This window comes from Balaenoptera borealis, assembly GCF_965194805.1.
Source record: "Balaenoptera borealis genome assembly, chromosome: 11".
NCBI classification, from domain to species: domain Eukaryota; kingdom Metazoa; phylum Chordata; class Mammalia; order Artiodactyla; family Balaenopteridae; genus Balaenoptera; species Balaenoptera borealis.
The window spans coordinates 88,836,535-88,857,029 of record NC_138868.1 but is presented as its reverse complement, the minus strand read 5'-3'; the positions used below and the strand labels follow the sequence as shown (position 1 = coordinate 88,857,029).

Sequence of the window (20,495 nt, the reverse complement as noted above, 5' to 3'; positions counted from 1 at the left end):
CTACTCATTACTACTGTTAGGACACCATGCAAAAGTCTTTCAGACTGTTAAAGTAGGAAATCCAATTTAGCATACAAGCAACTTTGAAAGACTGGCAAGTAACTCCTAGGTGACTAAAACAAAAAATATCCTGGACTCCATCTTATATCTTGAACAGTTCCATAACTGTCTCTTAAAAGCCCTAATTACCATAAAGAACAAGAAAATCAACAATGAAGCCTTAGATTATTGCCAGACTTAACAAGACTTAAGGTGGTATCTTTGCAAAACTGTGTGGGAGATGTGAATATGGATGACAATAGCTGGATGTTCAAATAGCTTATTATAGTACTTGAAAAGTATATACACAGACAAAAAAGGAAGAAAAGAAGTATTTCAAGATTGCACTGAAATATATTAAACAATGCAGCATAGCTCTGGATGGGTGGAAAATAATAGAGGTAGGTTTAAAACATAAAAAAAATACACTGCAGTTTATAGAAGTAATCACATTTGATTTTTTAATAGTTCAAGTTGCACAGAGAATAGTAATCACTAGTAACACCATGTTCATATATGAAGGGTATGGTAGCATCATACCTGCCAATGAGAAGCTCACAGGATTTATAATGCCCTTTATCTGCTGCTATGGTTAAAGCTGTATCTCTCGAGGAGGGCACTGGAGGGGCATTAACATCAGCACCTTTATCCAAAAGAACTCGGCCCACCTCTGCATATCCACCAGAGGCAGCTTCCATCAGCGGTGTGAGGCCAGTCTAGGTTTAGTGAAAAACAAAAAACAACACGTAAGAGACCAGAAAGTACTAAAATGTTAAAGAACAACGATCTGGGGGAGCAATACGGTATAGCTATTACAAAATTCACGACTAAATTTCAGCACTGACACTGCTAACCTCTCTCAGTTACAGTGAGGTCTACTGAAAGCAGATGATTCTACCCAATGTCCATTTGTTGGTAAAACTTTTAAGACACGTGTACTTGGCATATAACTGGCACTTAATAAATGCTCCCTCTCTTCTCTTTCATAATACTACACAGTTTTCAGCTGATAAGCCCCATGTCATTATTACCTATAAAAATCTATTGCTGAGGTATTTTCAAGAGTTCATGCTTAACTGAGTCATACAGAATGATTTCTGTTTAAATATATATGTAGGAGATAAATGTTACTACAAAGTACTAGAAGTATAATTAGCATATTGCTAATGTACACCTTAAATGTCAAAGCAATAAATCCATGGGTAAATCTCAGACTTTTTCTTACCTTAGCTCTGTGTTCCACATTTGCTTTTCTATCAAGCAGAAGACTAACCACTTCAGTTCTTCCTTGGAAGCAGGCTAAGGTAAGGGCAGTGTTCCGATTGGTTTCTCTCTGAGCATTTATGTCAGAGCCCATGTCTAACAGGAGCTTAACGGCAGCTGTGTGCCCATTCATAGCTGCTAACATCAGAGGAGAAATACCCAATTTGCTACCAGTTCTGGGGGTGGAAGTATGGGGAGAACAAAGGGAAAAATATATTTTTTAAATGTCCCACAAAAACTAGATGATAGGGCTTCCTTGGTGGCGCAGTGGTTGAGAGTCTGCCTGCCGATGCGGGGGACACGGGTTCGGGCCCTGGTCTGGGAGGATCCCACATGCCGCGGAGCAACATGAGCCACAACTCAGGCCCGTTGGCCACAACTGCTGAGCCTGCGCGTCTGGAGCCTGTGCTCCGCAACAAGAGAGGCCGCGACAGTGAGAGGCCCGCGCACCGCGATGAAGAGTGGCCTCCACTTGCCGCAACTGGAGAGGGCCCTCGCACAGAAACGAAGACCCAACACAGCCAAAAATAAATAAATAAATAAATAAAAATTTAAAAAAAAAAACAAAAAAACTAGACGATAATATAGAATTCTATCTTAGGATTTAAGATTCTTTATTCTGCAGAATTATTTAAAAGAATCATTCTTCTCAGCCCTACTAAATCTTTGAGATATTACCAAGACTACACTACAAATCTTTTACTACCCAGAACTAGAATACTTTCTGTATCTCATTCAGCATTCCTAAATATGGCATTAAAAAAAGTGTTCTACAAATATCTTTAACATAGCACTGTTAAGGGACTTGGAGAGAGAGAATAAAACTTGCCTAGAATTAATCTCAGCTCCTGCATTTAGTAATATTTTGATAATGTTCACATAGCCACCAGAAGCAGCCAGGCTTAGAGGTGTGCAATCAGAAACATTCCTGTGCTCTTTATTTGCCCCTCGAGCTAACAATAGCTCTACCACCTGGAAAAAGAAAAGGAAGAAATGTGTTTTCTTCTGATGGTGAGACAAGTTGCAAGGTGTATATTTCTGATTTCTCTTTTTTTCTGCTTTATTGTATAACAAAAGAAGGGGAAAGTCATTCATCCTTTGCACAAAATCAGTCTCAAATGAAAGCAAAAGGTCTTAGAGGCCAATAAAGGGATAGTTTCTCAAGTAAAATCCATTTTGGAATCTGCTGAAATGGCACAGTGTTTTCATTGAAAGATCTTGACCTCATGTGTTCTTGTGCAATGCTGTTTTGGAAATTAGTATTTCTGTATTATTCTACCACACAGTGGTAAAATAGAATAAGATTTTTTCATTTATACATGAAAATGTCTTTAAAATATTTTTTAAACTTAAAAACTAAATGTTAATAACATTTTTGGAATAAAGCTAACACTTATCTTACCCCAACATTTTACCATAAAAACTTTTAAGCACACAGAAAAGTTGAAAAAAATTTACATACAATCATCACCTAGATTCTACCATTAACATTCTCCTCTACTTACTTTATCACATTTATTCGTCTGTCCATCATTTTTTGATGCATTTCATTTCTAAGTAAATTGTAGACACCCTTAAACACATCAGCATGTGTACCATGAACTAAACTCTTATTTGTTTTTAGGCTTTTTAGGGTTTTTTTAGGTGAAATTTGTAACTTTCAATAAATGCACAAAACTTAAGTGTATATTCACTGAGTATCGACAAATGCATAAACCTAATTTAAATCTGTTATTTACTCATGTTCTTTCTCAGCCAATCCTACCCAAAGATTAGTTTCATTTACCATAGATCTTCATATAAGTCAATCACACAGTGTTTGACAATCATCTGTGTGTATTGCGTAGCATTCCATTATGTGAATATGCTGCTTTATCTATTCTATTGATAAACATCTCTACTGTTTCTAGTTTTGGGCAATTCCGAATAAAGTTGCTATGAACAATTCTTGTGGAAATATATTTTCATTGCTCATGGGCTCCACCTAGTAGCAGAATTTCTGGGTGCATGTTTAGTTAAGAAATTGCCAAACCTGTTCCTAAAGCGGTTGTACTATTTACACGCTCATCAACAAGGAGTTCTGGTTGCTCCACATCCTCAGCAAAACTTGGTATTGTCAATCTTTATAATTTTAGCCATTCTAGTGGATGTGGTTGGTGGTATCTCACTGGGGTCTTAATTTGCATTCCCTGATAGCTGAGAATATTTAGCATTTATTTAAGTGCCATTCATAGATCTTTTGTCCATTATGCCATTTAATGCACAAAACAACTCTTTGACACAGGTACTAGCATCTTCATCTTCATTTTACAAATGAGGCATAAGGAAGTTAAGGACTGCTCAAGATCATAGCACTTATCCTTGCTCTTACTGTTAAAAATGTATCTAACTGGGAAATAAATAAATGTTAATGACCAGTGCTTTGCCTTACTACCAGCTAAAACTTTACTCGTTTGAATAAAGCTATGACCAATTTTATTTTTTTGTTGTTTTTTGGGTTTTTTTAAGTTCACATTCATAAGCATTCTCTTTTTTAAATTTCATTAAAAAAATTTTTTTTTGAAGTATAGTTGATTTACAAAGTTGTGTTAGTTTCAGGTGTACAGCAAAGTGATTCAATTATACATACATATACATACTTTTTTTTTTCAGATTCTTTTTCCTTAGAGGTTACTATAAAATATTGAGTCTAGTTCCCTGTGCTGTACAGTAGGTCCTTGTTGCTCATCTATTCCATACACAGCAGTGTGTATATGTTAATCCCAACCTCCTAATTTATCCCTCCCCAACTCCTTTCCCCTTTGGTAACCATAAGTTTGTTTTCTGTGTCTGTGGGTCTATTTCTGTTTCGTATATAAGTTCATTTGTATTTTTTTTTTTAAGATTCCATGTATAAGCGATATGATTCTTATCTTTCTCTGAAGCTATGACTAATCTTAGATGACTTTCTATCACATTTTTGCTTTTAGAGCCAGTAAGACTAACTGGCTTATGTAACAAGATCATAAAAACAAGCCCCCAAATTGGCATTAGGCTATTTTATTTTACAAACAGTCCCTTAAGCAATAAAGTAGAAAACCCTAATCACATTTCTTAAGTTTTCTTAATTCCTTTATGCAAAGATAACTGACCCTAGTTATCTCTCAGAGGGAATGGTCTATTCCCCAAAAGTAATAAACATTCAATATAAAAGAATTATTTTGTGATTTTATAGTAAAATGACTTTCTAATATTTTATTTTATTTTATTTTTTGTTTTTTATTTTAATGTCAAACATTTATATTAACATATTTCCATACAAATAACCCAATGAAAGTTTAGTATTAGTTGTTTTGTTTGTTTGGTTTTTTTTTTTTTATACTGCAGGTTCTTATTAGTCATCAATTTTATACACATCAGTGTATACATGTCAATCCCAATCGCCCAATTCAGCACACCACCATCCCCATCCCACCGCAGTTTTCCCCCTTTGGTATCCATATGTCTGTTCTCTACATCTGTGTCTCAACTTCTGCCCTGCAAACTGGCTCATCTGTACCATTTTTCTAGGTTCCACATACATGCGTTAATATACGATATTTGTTTTTCTCTTTCTGACTTACTTCACTCTGTATGACAGTCTCTAGATCCATCCACGTCTCAACAAATGACTCAATTTCGTTCCTTTTTATGGCTGAGTAATATTCCATTGTATATATGTACCACCACTTCTTTATCCATTCGTCTGTTGATGGGCATTTAGGTTGCTTCCATGACCTGCCTATTGTAAATAGAGCTGCAATGAACATTCGGGTGCATGTGTCTTTTTGAATTACGGTTTTCTCTGGGTATATGCCCAGTAGTGGGATTGCTCGGTCATATGGTAATTCTATTTTTAGTTTTTTAAGGAACCTCCATACTGTTCTCCATAGTGGCTGTATCAATTTCCATTCCCACCAACAGTGCAAGAGGGTTCCCTTTTCTCCACACCCTCTCCAGCATTTGCTGTTTGTAGATTTTCTGATGATGCCCATTCTAACTGGTGTGAGGTGATAGCTCATTGTAGTTTTGATTTGCATTTCTCTAATAATTAGTGATGCTGAGCATCTTTTCATGTGCTTCGTGGCCGTCTGTATGTCTTCTTTGGAGAAATGTCTATTTAGGTCTTCTGCCCATTTTTGGATTGGGATGTTTGTTTCTTTAATACTGAGATGAATGAGCTGTTTATATATTTTAGAGATTAATCCTTTGTCCGTTGATTCATTTGCAAATATTTTCTCCCATTCTGAGGGTTGTCTTTTCATCTTGTTTATGGTTTCCTTTGCTGTGCAAAAGCTTTGAAGTTTCATTAGGTCCCATTTGTTTATTTTTGTTTTTATTTCCATTACTCTAGGAGGTGGATCAAAAAAGATCTTGCTGTTATTTATGTCAAACAGTGTTCTCCCTATGTTTTCCTCTAAGAGTTTTATAGTGCCCAGTCTTACATTTAGGTCTCTAATCCATTTTGAGTTTATTTTTGTGTATGGTGTTAGGGAGTATTCTAATTTCATTCTTTTACATGTAGCTGTCCAGTTTTCCCAGCACCACTTATTGAAGAGACTGTCTTTTCTCCATTGTCTATCTTTGCCTTCTTTGTCAGAGATTAGTTGACCATAGGTGCGTGGGTTTATCTCTGGACTTTCTATCTTGTTCCATTGATCTATGTTTCTGTTTTTGTGCCAGTACCTATTGTCTTGATTACTGTAGCTTTGTAGTATAGTCTGAAGTCAGTGAGTCTGATGCCTCCAGCTCCGTTTTTTTCCCTCAAGACTGCTTTGGCTATTTGGGGTCTTTTGTGTCTCCATACAAATTTTAAGATGACTTGTTCTAGCTCTGTAAAAAATGCCATTGGTAATTTGATAGGGATTGCATTGAATCTGTAGATTGCTTTGGGTAGTATAGTCATTTTCACAATGTTGATTCTTCCAATCCAAGAACATGGTATATCTCTCCATCTGTTGGTATCATCTTTAATTTCTTTCATCAGTGTCTTATAGTTTTCTGCATATAGGTCTTTTGTCTCCCTAGGTAGGTTTATTCCTAGGTATTTTATTCTTTTTGTTGCAATGGTAAATGGGAGTGTTTCCATAATTTCTCTTTCAGATTTTTCATCGTTAGTGTATAGGAATGCAAGAGATTTCTGTGCATTAATTTTCTATCCTGCAACTTTACCATATTCATTAATTAGCTCTAGCAGTTTTCTGGTGGCAGTTTTAGGATTCTCTATGTATAGTATCATGTTATCTGCAAACACTGACAGTTTTACTTCTTCTTTTCCAATTTGTATTCCTTTTATTTCTTTTTCTTCTCTGATTGCTGTGGCTCGGACTTCCAGAACTATGTTGAATAATAGTGGTGAGAGTGGACATCCTTGTCTCATTCCTGATCTTAGAGGAAATGCTTTCAGTTTTTCACCGTTGAGAATGATGTTTGCTGTGGGTTTGTCATATATGGCCTTTATTATGTTGAGGTAGGTTCCCTCTATGCCCACTTCTTGGAGAGTTTTTATCATAAATGGGTGCTGAATTTTGTCAAAAGCTTTTTCTGCATCTATTGAGATGATCATATGGTTTTTATTCTTCAATTTGTTAATATGGTGTATCCTATTGATTGATTTGCGTATATTGAAGAATCCTTGCATCCCTGGGATAAATCCCACTTGATCGTGCTGTATGATCCTTTTAATGTGTTGTTGGATTCTGTTTGCCAGTATTTTGTTGAGGATTTTTGCATCTATATTCATCAGTGATATTGGTCTGTAATTTTCTTTTTTTGTAGTGTCTTTGTCTGGTTTTGGTATCAGGGTGATGGTGGCCTCACAGAATGAGTTTGGGAGTGTTCCTTCCTCTGCAATTTTTTGGAAGAGTTTGAGAAGGATAGGTGTTAGCTCTTCTCTAAATGTTTGATAGAATTCACCTGTGAAGCCATCTGGTCCTGGACTTTTGTTTGTTGGAAGATTTTTAATCACAGTTTCAATTTCATTACTTGTGATTGGTCTGTTCATATTTTCTGTTTCTTCCTGGTTCAGTCTTGGAAGGTTATACCTTTCTAAGAATTTGTCCATTTCTTCCAGGTTGTCCATTTTATTGGCATAAAGTTGCTTGTAGTAGTCTCTTAGGATGCTTTGTATTTCTGTGGTGTCTGTTGTAACTTCTCCTTTTTCATTTCTAATTTTATTGATTTGAGTCCTTTCCCTCTTTTTCTTGATGAGTCTGGCTAATGGTTTATCAATTTTGTTTACCTTCTCAAAGAACCAGCTTTTAGTTTTATTGATCTTTGCTATTGTTTTCTTTGTTTCTATTTCATTTATTTCTGCTCTGATCTTTATGATTTCTTTCCTTCTGCTAACTTTGGGTTTTGTTTGTTCTTCTTTCTCTAGTTTCTTTAGGTGTAAGGTTAGATTGTTTACTTGAGATGTTTCTTGTTTCTTGAGGTAGGCTTGTATAGCTATAAACTTCCCTCTTAGAACTGCTTTCGCTGCATCCCATAGGTTTTGGGTTGTCGTGTTTTCATTGTCATTTGTCTCTAGGTATTTTTTGATTTCCTCTTTGATTTCTTCAGTGATCTCTTGGTTATTTAGTAATGTATTGTTTAGTCTCCGTGTCTTTGTGTTTTTTACGTTTTTTTCCCTGTAATTGATTTCTAATCTCATAGCGTTGTGGTCACAAAAGATGCTTCATATGATTTCAATTTTCTTAAATTTACTGAGGCTTGATTTGTGACCCAAGATGTGATCTATCCTGGAGAATGTTCCGTGCGCACTTGAGAAGAACGTGTAATCTGCTGTTTTTGGATGGAATGTCCTATAAATATCAATTAAATCTATCTGGTCTGTTGTGTCATTTAAAGCTTCTGTTTCCTTATTTATTTTCATTTTGGATGATCTGTCCATTGGTGTAAGTGAGGTGTTAAAGTCCCCCACTATGATTGTGTTACTGTCAATTTCCTCTTTTATAGCTGTTAGCAGTTGCCTTATGTATTGAGGTGCTCCTATGTTGGGTGCATACATATTTATAATTGTAATATCTTCTTCTTGGATTGATCCCTTGATCATTACATAGTGTCCTTCCTTGCCTCTTGTAACATTCTGTATTTTAAAGTCTATTTTATCTGATATGAGTATAGCTACTCCAGCTTTCTTTTGATTTCCATTTGCATGGAATATCTTTTTCCATCCCCTCACTTTCAGTCTGTATGTGTCCCTAGGTCTAAAGTGGGTCTCTTGTAGACAGCATATATATGGGTCTTGTTTTTGTATCTATTCAGCAAGCCTGTGTCTTTTGGTTGGAGCATTTAATCCATTCACGTTTAAGGTAATTATCGCTATGTATGTTCCTATGACCATTTTCTTAATTGTTTTGGGTTTGTTTTTGTAGGTCCTTTTCTTTTCTTGTGTTTCCCACTTAGAGAAGTTCCTTTAGCATTTGTTGTAGAGCTGGTTTGGTGGTGCTGAATTCTCTTAGCTTTTGCTTGTTTGTAAAGCTTTTGATTTATTTCTCCATCAAATCTAAATGAGATCCTTGCAGGGTAGAGTAATCTTGGTTGTAGGTTCTTCCCTTTCATCACTTTAAGTATATCATGCCACTCCCTTCTGGCTTGTAGAGTTTCTGCTGAGAAATCAGCTGTTAACCTTATGGGAGTTCCCTTGTATGTTATTTGTTGTTTTTCCCTTGCTGCTTTCAATAATTTTTGTCTTTAATTTTTGCCACTTTGATTACTATGTGTCTCGGCATGTTTCTTCTTGGGTTTATCCTGTATGGGACTCTCTGTGCTTCCTGGACTTGGGTGGCTATTTCCTTTCCCACGTTAGGGAAGTTTTTTACTAAAATGTCTTCAAATATTTTCTCGGGTCCTTTCTCTCTTTCTTCTCCTTCTGGGACCCCTATAATGCGAATGTTGTTGCGTTTAATGTTGTCCCAGAGGTCTCTTAGGGTGTCTTCATTTCTTTTCATTCTTGTTTCTTTAGTCTGTTCCGCAGCAGTGAATTCCACCATTCTGTCTTCCAAGTCACTTATCCGTTCTTCTGCCTCAGTTATTCTGCTATTGATTCCTTCTAGTGTAGTTTTCATTTCAGTTATTGTATTGGTCATCTCTGTTTGTTTGTTCTTTATTTCTTCTAGGTCTTTGTTAATCATTTCTTGCATCTTCTCAATCTTTGCCTCCATTCTTATTCCGAGGTCCTGGATCATCTTCACTATCATTATTCTGAATTCTTTTTCTGGAAGGTTGCGTATCTCCACTTCATTTAGTTGTTTTTCTGGGCTTTTTTCTTGCTCCTTCATCTGGTATATAGCCCTCTGCCTTTTCATCTTGTCTATCTTTCTGTAAATGTGGTTTTTGGTCCACAGGCTGCAGGATTGTAGTTCTTGCTTCTGCTGTCTGCCCTCTGGTGGTTGAGCTCTAATATTTTATTAATTACTTCAAAATACTTTACTGTTCTAATGACACCAAATAAAAGCAAGAGTGTTATAGGCAAAATTATTACCCTAAAAGACTTCTATAATTATTATAACCTCATCTGTTACATTTTAGTAAGAATACATAAAGATTACAGTAGGCTTTACCATTGCTTTGAAAGGAAGAAAATCAACTGATTTCTTTTTGATTCAATATTGAAAAATGCTATGAGACAAGTATTATTTCAAACCACACAGTGATTGAAAATTTCAGTTAAGTCAAAATTTTACTTTCATTATATACCAAAACCAGAACATTTACATTTCTGACTGACAGAATCACCTCCACTGTGGAATACAGAAAATAATTAGAATGGTGAAATAAAAAAGAAAAAGATTTTTAAGCTGAGAGTGGGAAACTCACCTGGAATGACCTAAAGTGCTTCCTAAATATAAGATTCAACAACTCCCTAATTGAGAAGTTACCAATCCACAGAGACAGCACGACTGGTGAATAGAACTGGATTTAAAAAACTGATTTAAAATGAGGTTATCCAACTGATTATTAAATGCCAGCAGAATGAGGTTATCCAACTGATTATTAAATGTCCGAAGAAGACACAGAATGGAGCAAAGCTATGACCTCTTGGGCCTACACCTAAGCACACCAGCTGTTCTACCTAAAGAAACTAAAAGGTCATATAATATAACTGAGAACCTTTCCTCCGGAGTTGAGAAGGGCTGGGGAACAATTAAAAGACAAAAGTACTCAGGACAACTAAAAATTGAACACTCTTAATTCCCTACTAATCTTACATACAGAGCAACAGAGGCTGAGCTTAAGTACCTTTCACACTAAGTACTCTGGGACAGGAAAAGATGAGTGAATATAGGCCCCACTTATCAGGAGCTTGTTGGTTTGATTTGGGATGTCTTAATCATTCTCTTAGCCTGAATGCAATATAGAGGGATTCCTATGGCAGTTCGTACTTTTACATGAGTAGGATAATAAACAATGTATGATTTTTCTGGCAAGACAGCTTATGCTAACACTGATTCTTATCCTTTTGCTAAAAGATTATAGTTTCAGTTACTGTGATAAATCTTAATGTCTGTCCACTGTTACCACAAAATCATATAAATTGAAGTGCACATCTGTTAAACAGAGAGAGACAAAAAATTACACTTGGGGACAATAATACCTCCTATCTTCCCCCAGAACAAGCCAAAGATAGTGGTGTGTCCTTGGTTCTTTCTGACCGGGCTTCAATGTCTGCATCATTGTCCAGCAATATTTCCACAACACCAACATGACCAGCTGTAGCAGCCAAGATGAGCAGAGTAAAACCTGGAGTAAAATAAAGATCTTCTTAGCTAAGCAAAGGAACAGTGCTGTTTTCCATCAAAACAGGGCTACAAGTAGTATTTCGTCACAGAACACAAATAATTCAGAAGAAAAGTTAACAAAAGTAGGCCTTACCTTTCTTGTCTCTGTGCTCAATACTAGCTCCTCTCTCTAGCAATGTCTGTACCAGTTCCTCATGACCACCAGCACAGGCAAGCGTTAGTGCCGTGTCATGATTACTCTCAGTCTGTAAAAAATTGATTAGCTCATTAGACAATTAAAAATGTTAACATCAATTACATAATATGTACATATACCAAATACACACACACACACACACACACACACACACACACACACACACACACACACACACATACATATATACCATTCTACTATATCAAACATTGGATAGTAAGTTTCTTTTTTTTCCCACTAATGGTCAACTTGTGATTTTTTTAAAGACTACAAATAATATTTGAACTTTATGGGCAATTCTTAAAGCAAGCAAGAAGAAAAAAAAGTATGATTTTCAACATATGCTGTTTTCAACTACATGCTTTAAGAAATACTACTGTGGACTCACTTTCCCTTCTACCCATAAATGGAGTAGCATAGACAAGATTTATCTTCCTATCCCAAACGACAAAAAAAAGACAAACTATTTGAAATGATGTTAGTTAGACAGGCAACACATGACAGTGATCACTGAGGACAGAAATGATTAACTTATTGTATTGCCTGGAGAGTTTCCAGGCTAAAGTGCAGGAAGAGGGTACCCAAACAGAGCCTGGCATTCTCCCTGAGTTGAAAAGAGAGTTTGGAGAAGTGAAGGTGGCTAGAATTCATGGGGCAGACTACTGGAGAGGAAGGCACTACATACAGAGAGTACTCCAGAGATCTGCAGAGGGCTCCCCTTGAGTCTTCAGCTGAGTTCTGATCAACACACGTGCATAAGAAAAAATTACTGGAGGCCAGGGAAAGACTACCAGAAGGGACTGAACAACACCTAGAGCTTACACAGAACTGGGAATAGTTTGGTTCCCACAGCCAGAGCAGAAAGACCCTCAAAACACACAGAATATCAAGAAAAATCCTCAGCCATTAGGCCAAATTAGCTACTCTGGACCCATCTAACAAAGCTGAAAAACAAGGCTTGAAATGAAAAAATTACTTCCAAGTAACTTAACTGCATTCGAGGAACAAAGCCCCTAAAAATTTAAAGGAACAAAAAAATATAATATACAATGTATTTTGAAAGACAAACACAATTATAATTGAGACATGACACTGTTTATATACAGTTTACTTCTGACTTATGCCAGTGATAGTGACCAATGATAGATTTAACCAGTGGTCACACTCTATCATAGTTTAAATACTTATTTAGTGAACTAAGTCCTCATGCTTTTAGTACTCTAAGCTTGTGCTATACCAGAAAGGTAACTACTAGCTACATGTGGCTATTAGTACTTGAAATATGGCTAGTGTGACTGAGGAACTAAATTTTAAATTTTATTTACTTTTAATTAATTTAAATTTAAAATGTGATACTCGATTTGGTTATTGGAAACCTTTTCTGTATGTCTGGAGCAAACTGAGTAATGAAATCTACTTTTTAGCCATACATTTAATCAAATCTAAATGCAAAACAAATATTTCCAATGAAGTCCAAATTGAGATATATTTTAAACAGGGTGGCAAACCATCTGGATTTGCCCAGGATGGAAGGGATTACTGGGATGAGAGACTTTTGGTGCTAGAGTCAGGAAAGTCCTGGGAAAACCAGGATGATCTGACCACTCTAACCTGTAAGTGTAACATACACACTGAATTTTGAAGACTTTTAGTATGAAATAAAAATGAGAAATACCTTAGTAACTTTTTAGTTTTGATTACATGTTTAAACAATATTATGGATATATTAGGTTAAATAAAATATTCTTTAAATGAATTCCTATTTCTTTTTGCTTTTTATTAAAATAAATTTATTTATTTATTATGGCTGCGTTGGGTCTTCATCACTGTGTGCGGGATTTCTCTAGTTGCGGTGAGCAGGGGCTACTCTTCGATGCTGTGCGCGGGCTTCTCATTGCGGTGGCTTCTCTTGTTGCAGAGCACGGGCTCTAGGCACGCGGGCTTCAGCAGTTGTGGTGCATCGGCTCAGTAGTTGTGACTCGCGGGCTCTAGAGCACAGGCTCAGTTGTTGTGGCACACGGGCTTCGATGCTCCGCGGCATGTGGGATCTTCCCGGACCAGGGGTCGAACCTGTGTCTCCTGCATTGGCAGGCGGATTCTTAACCACTGAGCCACCAGGGAAGTCCCTCTTTTTGCTTTTTTTAATGTGGCTACCAGAAAACATAAAATTGTATGAGTCTTGTATTATTTTTTTATTGCATAGCTCTGTCTAAGCCATCTTCCCGCTTTTACATATTCACTTCTATTACAGCATTTATCACCAATCTTCCTTATGTTAATATTATTTACGTGTCTATCACCCTCAGGGGACTATAAATTCCTGGAAGGTAATGAACATGTCTTATTTATGTTTGCATTCTCTACCTATTAGTGATGTCTTGCCTAGGAAACAATAAATGATAGTTAAGTTGGATGAATGACAGTAGCTGTAAGGATCATAGAATAAAAGGCTATCACTAATAAAACAAAGGATTACATATATGAAATATATATTTACTGTGTTATATAATATTATAAGGAAGGAATTATTACGTCTGATTTCAGAGAAAAGGAGACAAAGGTCAGAGAAATAACCTTCCGATGGTCACACATGCTAACAACTGGTAAAGACTGGTGTCAAAAAAAAACCAAGAGGATCATGGATAACAAAATGCTGCTTACCCTCTTACATCAGAGAGCAGCCCTAAGGCACAGCTGACTGCGGTGAACAGAATGCTAAGTCCGTCTGTATTATGTGCGCTCCATGGTAGTGCATAGACAATCAGTAGAAGAGTCATCTTTATGATGAAGAGTCAACTTTATGATGAAGTTTATGAGGTTTCTAGAAGTCTTCTAGGGGTTAGAGAGTAATTTAGGAAACTGGTGCCAATCGTAATAGAGAATGAAGAGACAAACAAAACTTGGCAAAGGTAAGCATGAAAATTTTAGAGGATCAGTAAAATTTGGGTTTTTTCCACATTATAAAACATCAATTCAGGGGGCTTCCCTGGTGGCGCAGTGGTTGAGAATCTGCCTGCTAATGCAGGGGACACGGGTTCGAGCCCTGGTCTGGGAAGATCCCACATGCCACGCAGCAACTAGGCCCGTGAGCCACAACTACTGAGCCTGCGCGTCTGGAGCCTGTGCTCCGCAATAAGAGAGGCCGCGATAGTGAGAGGCCCGTGCACCGCGATGAAGAGTGGCCCCCACTCGCCGCAACTAGAAGCCCTCACACAGAAACGAAGACCCAACACAGTATAAATAAATAAATAAATAAGGTAACTTACCATTTAAAAAAAAAAAAATCAATTCAATTGGCATTTATTAAGCACCTTTTATATTCAAAGTACTCTGCTAGATACTCTAGGGCTGACAAAGATAAGTAAATATAGTCTCTGCTCACTAGGAGTTTACAGGTTACTGTACAGGGCAAATTTAGGTTGAAACAAAGAGAGAAATACGAACAATGTGAGAGTTGAAGGAAAAGATATTTAAAGCTGAAGAAGAGGGGGAGGTTAGTCAAATTCCCTGGGCAACTTGAAAGTAGGTAACTTCACTATATTTCTGCATTAAGGTGAAATTAAAGCAACTAATATTTTACAACAATCTTTTTAAGACAATAATGAAAGAATTTAAAGATTCTGAAGTGAGACTTTCACCGCCCCCTGCCCAAATACATACTACACATTCCCACAATGGTAAGAAATATCCTGATTTGCAATATATCAAGAAACAACTTAACTGAAGTAGGAGTTTGGGTTAAAACTCACTACTGATAAGATACAGGTAGTTTTGAATTAAAGAAAACAGGTGTTTTGAATATTTCTAATCAAGGAAATGAAATGTAGGTGATGACTTTCTAGAAGGCAAAGTAACACTAAAGTTATGTTATTATACTGGCTAGCAAGTCACATTCTTGGTCATATATCTAAGAGAAACCTGGAAAGGAAAAAGATGCCCAGAGCTTTGTTAAGAGCTTTCCAGGTTTATATTTTAAAGAAAATTTCCATTTAGCTCACAATATCATAAAATATATCATTCTGCATCATAACATGTTATGATGATTCAGGCTTATAAAAAATGATAAAATTATATTCAATGTAAAAATATTCTGTAAATTACCAGTATGACTATTCAATTTTACAAGATAAAAACAACAAGCAAGAATCATAAGACAAATGCAATATTAAAGGAAAAGGCAACTTTTAATGAGCTAGAATATAAGTGAAAAAAAAATCTGAACTATAAAAAAGGAAGTATATCTATTAATTTCATTTAAAGTAATTAAATAAATTACTTTGAAAACTATCAGGATTTAAAGGGCTGAATATTTTTAGACCTCCATAGTCCCAAATATCTCATTCTCTAACCATGTTAGGGGTCATATATAACATTAAAAAGGATGGCACTTTAGGGCATTCAATAAATGAGAAAAATCAGTAAGACAGTAAATAACCTATTTAAAACACTTCATATAAACAAGTAGAATGAATGCATTTTAAAGTAGAATGCTTTAATGGCAGAGTATTTCATATTACTATTATGAGTTAAATGAGTTTTTTCCTGGTCTCCTTAATTTCTCATTAAATCGTGGTGAAACTGTTTTCCACGTTGCAAAAACAGAAGAGAAATACCAATGATATTTATACCATTAAGGGTAAAACATAATTTTACATATTCTACAATTTCAGTCTTGATATGTAGGTTAAATTTAACATCTACCTTCTTTAAAAGATAATGGAGGGCTTCCCTGGTGGCGCAGTGGTTGAGAATCCGCCTGCCAATGCAGGGGACACGGGTTCGAGCCCTGGTCTGGGAAGATTCCCACATGCTGTGGAGCAGCTAGGCCCGTGAGCCACAACTACTGAGCCTGCGCGTCTGGAGCCTGTGCTCCGCAACAAGAGAGGCCGCGACAGTGAGAGGCCCGCGCACCGCGATGAAGAGTGGCCCCCGCTTGCCGCAACCAGAGAAAGCCCTCGCACAGAAACGAAGACCCAACACAGCCAAAAATAAATAGATAAATAAATTAATTAAAAAAAGAAAAGATGACTACTATCTTTAAAAAAAAAAAGATAATGGATACATGTTAATTATTAAAAACAGGAAAAAAAGGCAAAATTACATGAGGAGGTATTTATTTTTCTCATTTTTGAGATGTGCTAGAATAAGTTACTCCAAGTTCAAGGAAAGCCTTTAGAAATTTGAGAATAAAATGTCAAGCAGTTCAGAACTAGAACACAAGTTCAGTTCATGCCAGAACACAGGTTTTAGAACCTATGAACAGAACAACTAATTCTTTCTCACTTTTAGTGGCTAGTAGAGTTAATAAAAAGTTCACACTATAAAATACAGAAAATATTTAATTAATTCAGGGGATTCAACTCTAACCTTCAACCAGATTTATTGTTTCATATAAAACCACAGTTCTCAAAAATCTATATGTGATTCCTAATTTCCATATCTAGAGTACCCAGGTATAAGTTGTATTACACCACTCAAAATAAAAATAGAGATTAGAGCTATGTTATCAGAATGTATAGTAAAACAGTCCCAAATAATTACTTCAAACTATCATTTATTGATGTTTCCTAAAATAAATTTTGGTAACAGCACAGTGGGTAGTATTAATCTTAAAAGTTTTGATAGTATCCAGACAAACTTAATTCAATAAAACCATTACATGAGAGGGGGAGAGCCTGTGGCACACAAACCAAGGCTGATTTCTAGTTATAGAACATAAGATTTGAGGAATGTTATAAAGAATGCAAACTCTTATCGTCAGCATTCTTTAAGGGCCAGAAATTACACATATGATTCCAGCTAATCCTTGTTTAAAATATTAGTTCCCTACTACAATGATCAACTAAAGGATCATTTTTCAAGAATCATTAGCATTTTAAAAAAAAGACTTACACACTGAGGCATTAAAAAATCACACTTCTTTTGTTCTTCCTTAAGTTAAGATTTGCGGTAAATATGCCGTATGGCCAAGGCAATATGCTAAACAGATGTAAAGATTAAACACACATGACCCTTTGCTATCTAGGCAGACCCATTTTCTCGATTTTAGACCCAGAGTCTTTTTTTCGTTTGTTTGAAAGCTGGCTCCACTAAAAATTGGCTGTTAGGCAAGGCCTCTTTCCTTACCTGTAAAATGGTAATAGTAACAGTACCTACTTCATGGGATTGTTACAGAGATTAAGTTAAAGAAGTAAGTATCTGTAAAGAGTTAAGAATGTACATGTTAAGTTTTGTTAAATAAACAAATGAAAGATCCAATTATTAGAGGATTTTTAATCTTTCAAAATAGAGGAAGAATCTTAGTATGAACTTTTTCATCATATCACCTGTCTGTAATGGCACAGTATTGTCACACATAAACCAAAATATCCATTATGTAAAATCTCATGGAATTTGTATTGAGAATCTAGAAAAAACTTCAGGTGGATGAAGCATAAGAGAATCTTTGTATTTATCACTTTAAGTACCTTCTTGGTATCATAAAAACTAGTAAGTTAAAAAAACTAACACTGAAGGTTAAAGAAAAAATGGTGAACAATTATTTCCAAATAATTATTTTGTATTATGTGTTCCCAAACAGGAAATTTCTAATTTCTAACTATGCAATTATGGTAAACTCCATGAAAAGTATTGTAACTCATATTAGGCTAACCCAACTGAAAAGCCTCAATGTAAAGACCGGATAAAGAAGCAGATTTTTAAGGAGCCACAGTCAAATCTTTTTACATAAGTATGTCTACTACATTTAAAATGTACGTCATTTTTTCAAATTAACTTTTTAAAAGTATTTATATGTAACTTCTCAGAAATTAATTTATGGTTGGTTGAGTGGTATAGTCAGGTAAAATTTCATTATCATGATAATCTCAAATTCAATAAAATCATGATCATACCTGATGGAACCTTTTCTGTAGCTGATTGATTGATTGATTGAATTTTGGCTGCACCGTGCAGCACGCAGGATCATAGTTCCCCAACCAGGGATCGAACCTGCCCCACTGCAGTGAAAGTGCAGAGTCTTAACCACTGGACCACCAGGGAAGTCCCTGTGGCTGTTTTATTTTAAAGCATTAAAAAAAAAGAAAGAAAGAAAGAAACCCTTTATATTTTGGTCAAGTTTTACTTTTGCTTATGGATCAATTCTTGATCCCACAAAATTAGAAAATATACTTCTGGTTAAAACATTAACAGACTCAGAGCAAAACAGATTAGAGGAAAATAATGCAAATTCAATAAAAAGTTCAATCCAATTCTATAATGCTATCAATATGAAATGTAGACCATTGTGGTTCACCAAATGAATGTCTAATTTTTTTTATGAGACTAAAAATGAAGCTCTATAGCATGGTATTTGGAAGGGTGCCTTTGAAGTCAAACCAACCTAAGTTTGACTCCCAGCCCCACCATTTCTTAGTTAAATGAAGTGATTGTAAGCCAAATGCTTAATCTCTCTCTTAGCCTGGGTTTCTTCATCAGGAAAATGGGTGTTTAAGAGGAGCTACCTTATCTGTGTACTCTGAAGACTGAGTAAAGTTATTCCTTAAAAAAAGCCCCTAACTATTTTAGGTGCTCAAAAAAGTTAGCTCATATAAAATACGGGAAGCAAGGAAGAACAGAAATGAAATTCCTTTTTCATAGTATTACCAAGAAACATCTTAATGAAAAGGAGGCTTTATTTCAATAGCTTAATAGTACAGGTCCTTAAGGATGCAATAATACAAACACACGCACACACAAACACACACACACACACACACACACACACAGTCTCTCTCTCTCCCCCCATCCCCCCTCCCTAAAATTGATGCTTATAAAGAAGTGATCATTTATAGAACTGCAAGTTTTATAATGTACACCACCACCCTCACACTAGTCTCTCCATCAGGCATTAATCAAAACACAAAACTAAATAAACTGCAAACATTTCTCAGTCCTGAAGAAAGCCATATACCCTTACCTCATTCAGCAGTCTTCTAAGCTAGGCTGCTTGGCGTTTCTTCAGGACAAAACACAAGCTACCTTCTCTTTTCCAACCTCACTTTGCTCTGACATTTCATGGTAAACTAATTCTTTTAAAAAACGTTTTTTTAAACTTAACAGTGTTATAGAAACAGACACATAGACTTACTACATATTTCAGTCAGCAAGATCAGAATTTTCAAAGAGAATATAAATGCAACTGAGTATATATGCTATATAAATGGAATCCAATATGAATTTTAAAACACATCTTCTAATTTGAGTTTAGAAGAAAATACATAATCTTAAATAAGTTCTTTCTTTTTACATCCCTTTTGAAACTAAAGTTTAAGAAAACAAGATTACTTGATGACATCAGAAACCAGATCTTCACAATAATTATCACTAATAATCTGTATTTGGCATTTTATTTCTTTAAATGTGGATTCTAATTTATAACTGTGGCTCAGGTCTTTGCCCAGAGACAAAGCAGTCTAAGATGATTTAAATAACTGATTAATGTTTCTAATGATGATATCATTCCAGTTAAAAACTATCACTCCTGAGTTTGGAGCTTGCCTGTGCATCAGTATCAATGGCAGGGTAGATAGGAAGCATGGCTGAAGGAGAGATGATAGGACTTGGAGTTGGAGTCTGAGGTTGGGAAATGGAAGCAGCGATACTGTGGGTAGGAGTGTTTGACATTGCAGATGCTCCTCCACTGACTGCTGTTGAGCAAAATAACTGTACTTAATGAGGATGAAACGTTGTTAGGTAACAGCAAGAAACAGTTGTCAGAAAATATTTAAATATCTTTAAAAACAAAATATCTACAGGTAGACTGCCATAGCACTAATAACTCATTGTCCTGGTTATTTCTGACACTGGACAACAGACCAAAATTTAAACATATATTGAGAGTAACCCATTTGCTAAACAGTCAACCATATGAAAAACAAATTCCCCTCTTACGATATGTAATCACAAAAATTAATTCAAAATAACCCTGAAAACAAAAATATTTTTATGAATTAAAATTAAATATATATGCAAATGGTTACCCATTATATCTTCTTAATCAGAAAAGGAATAAAAGTTAAAATAGTCAAGTTCAGAAGGAGAAAATGTGTCTTTTACCTGCCAATTTCACACCTTATTTTCTAGAACTAATGAAAGTAATATCACTGTTTGGGGACATTCGTTATTGAATATTTAAAATACTTCCTATTCTTTTATTAACTGCAGACAGGGGGTGGCCCTCAGTATGACAGCATATA

The 20,495-nt window shown here is 35.7% G+C and overlaps 1 protein-coding gene across 1 annotated transcript in view; it reads right to left on the bottom strand.

Moving 5' to 3' along the window:
• The window catches only part of LOC309606639 (ankyrin repeat domain-containing protein 17-like), a gene marked incomplete at its 5' end in the record, with an annotated part of 100,177 nt that extends 80,254 nt beyond the window's left edge, over positions 1-19,923 (bottom strand). Inside the window, 7 exon segments of the mRNA XM_082343934.1 lie at positions 580-755; positions 1,265-1,478; positions 2,132-2,274; positions 10,919-10,921; positions 10,925-11,064; positions 11,197-11,308; positions 19,798-19,923. Coding sequence (XP_082200060.1) covers positions 580-755; positions 1,265-1,478; positions 2,132-2,274; positions 10,919-10,921; positions 10,925-11,064; positions 11,197-11,308; positions 19,798-19,923 — 914 coding nt within the window.
• Between the last annotated feature and the right edge of the window lie 572 nt (positions 19,924-20,495).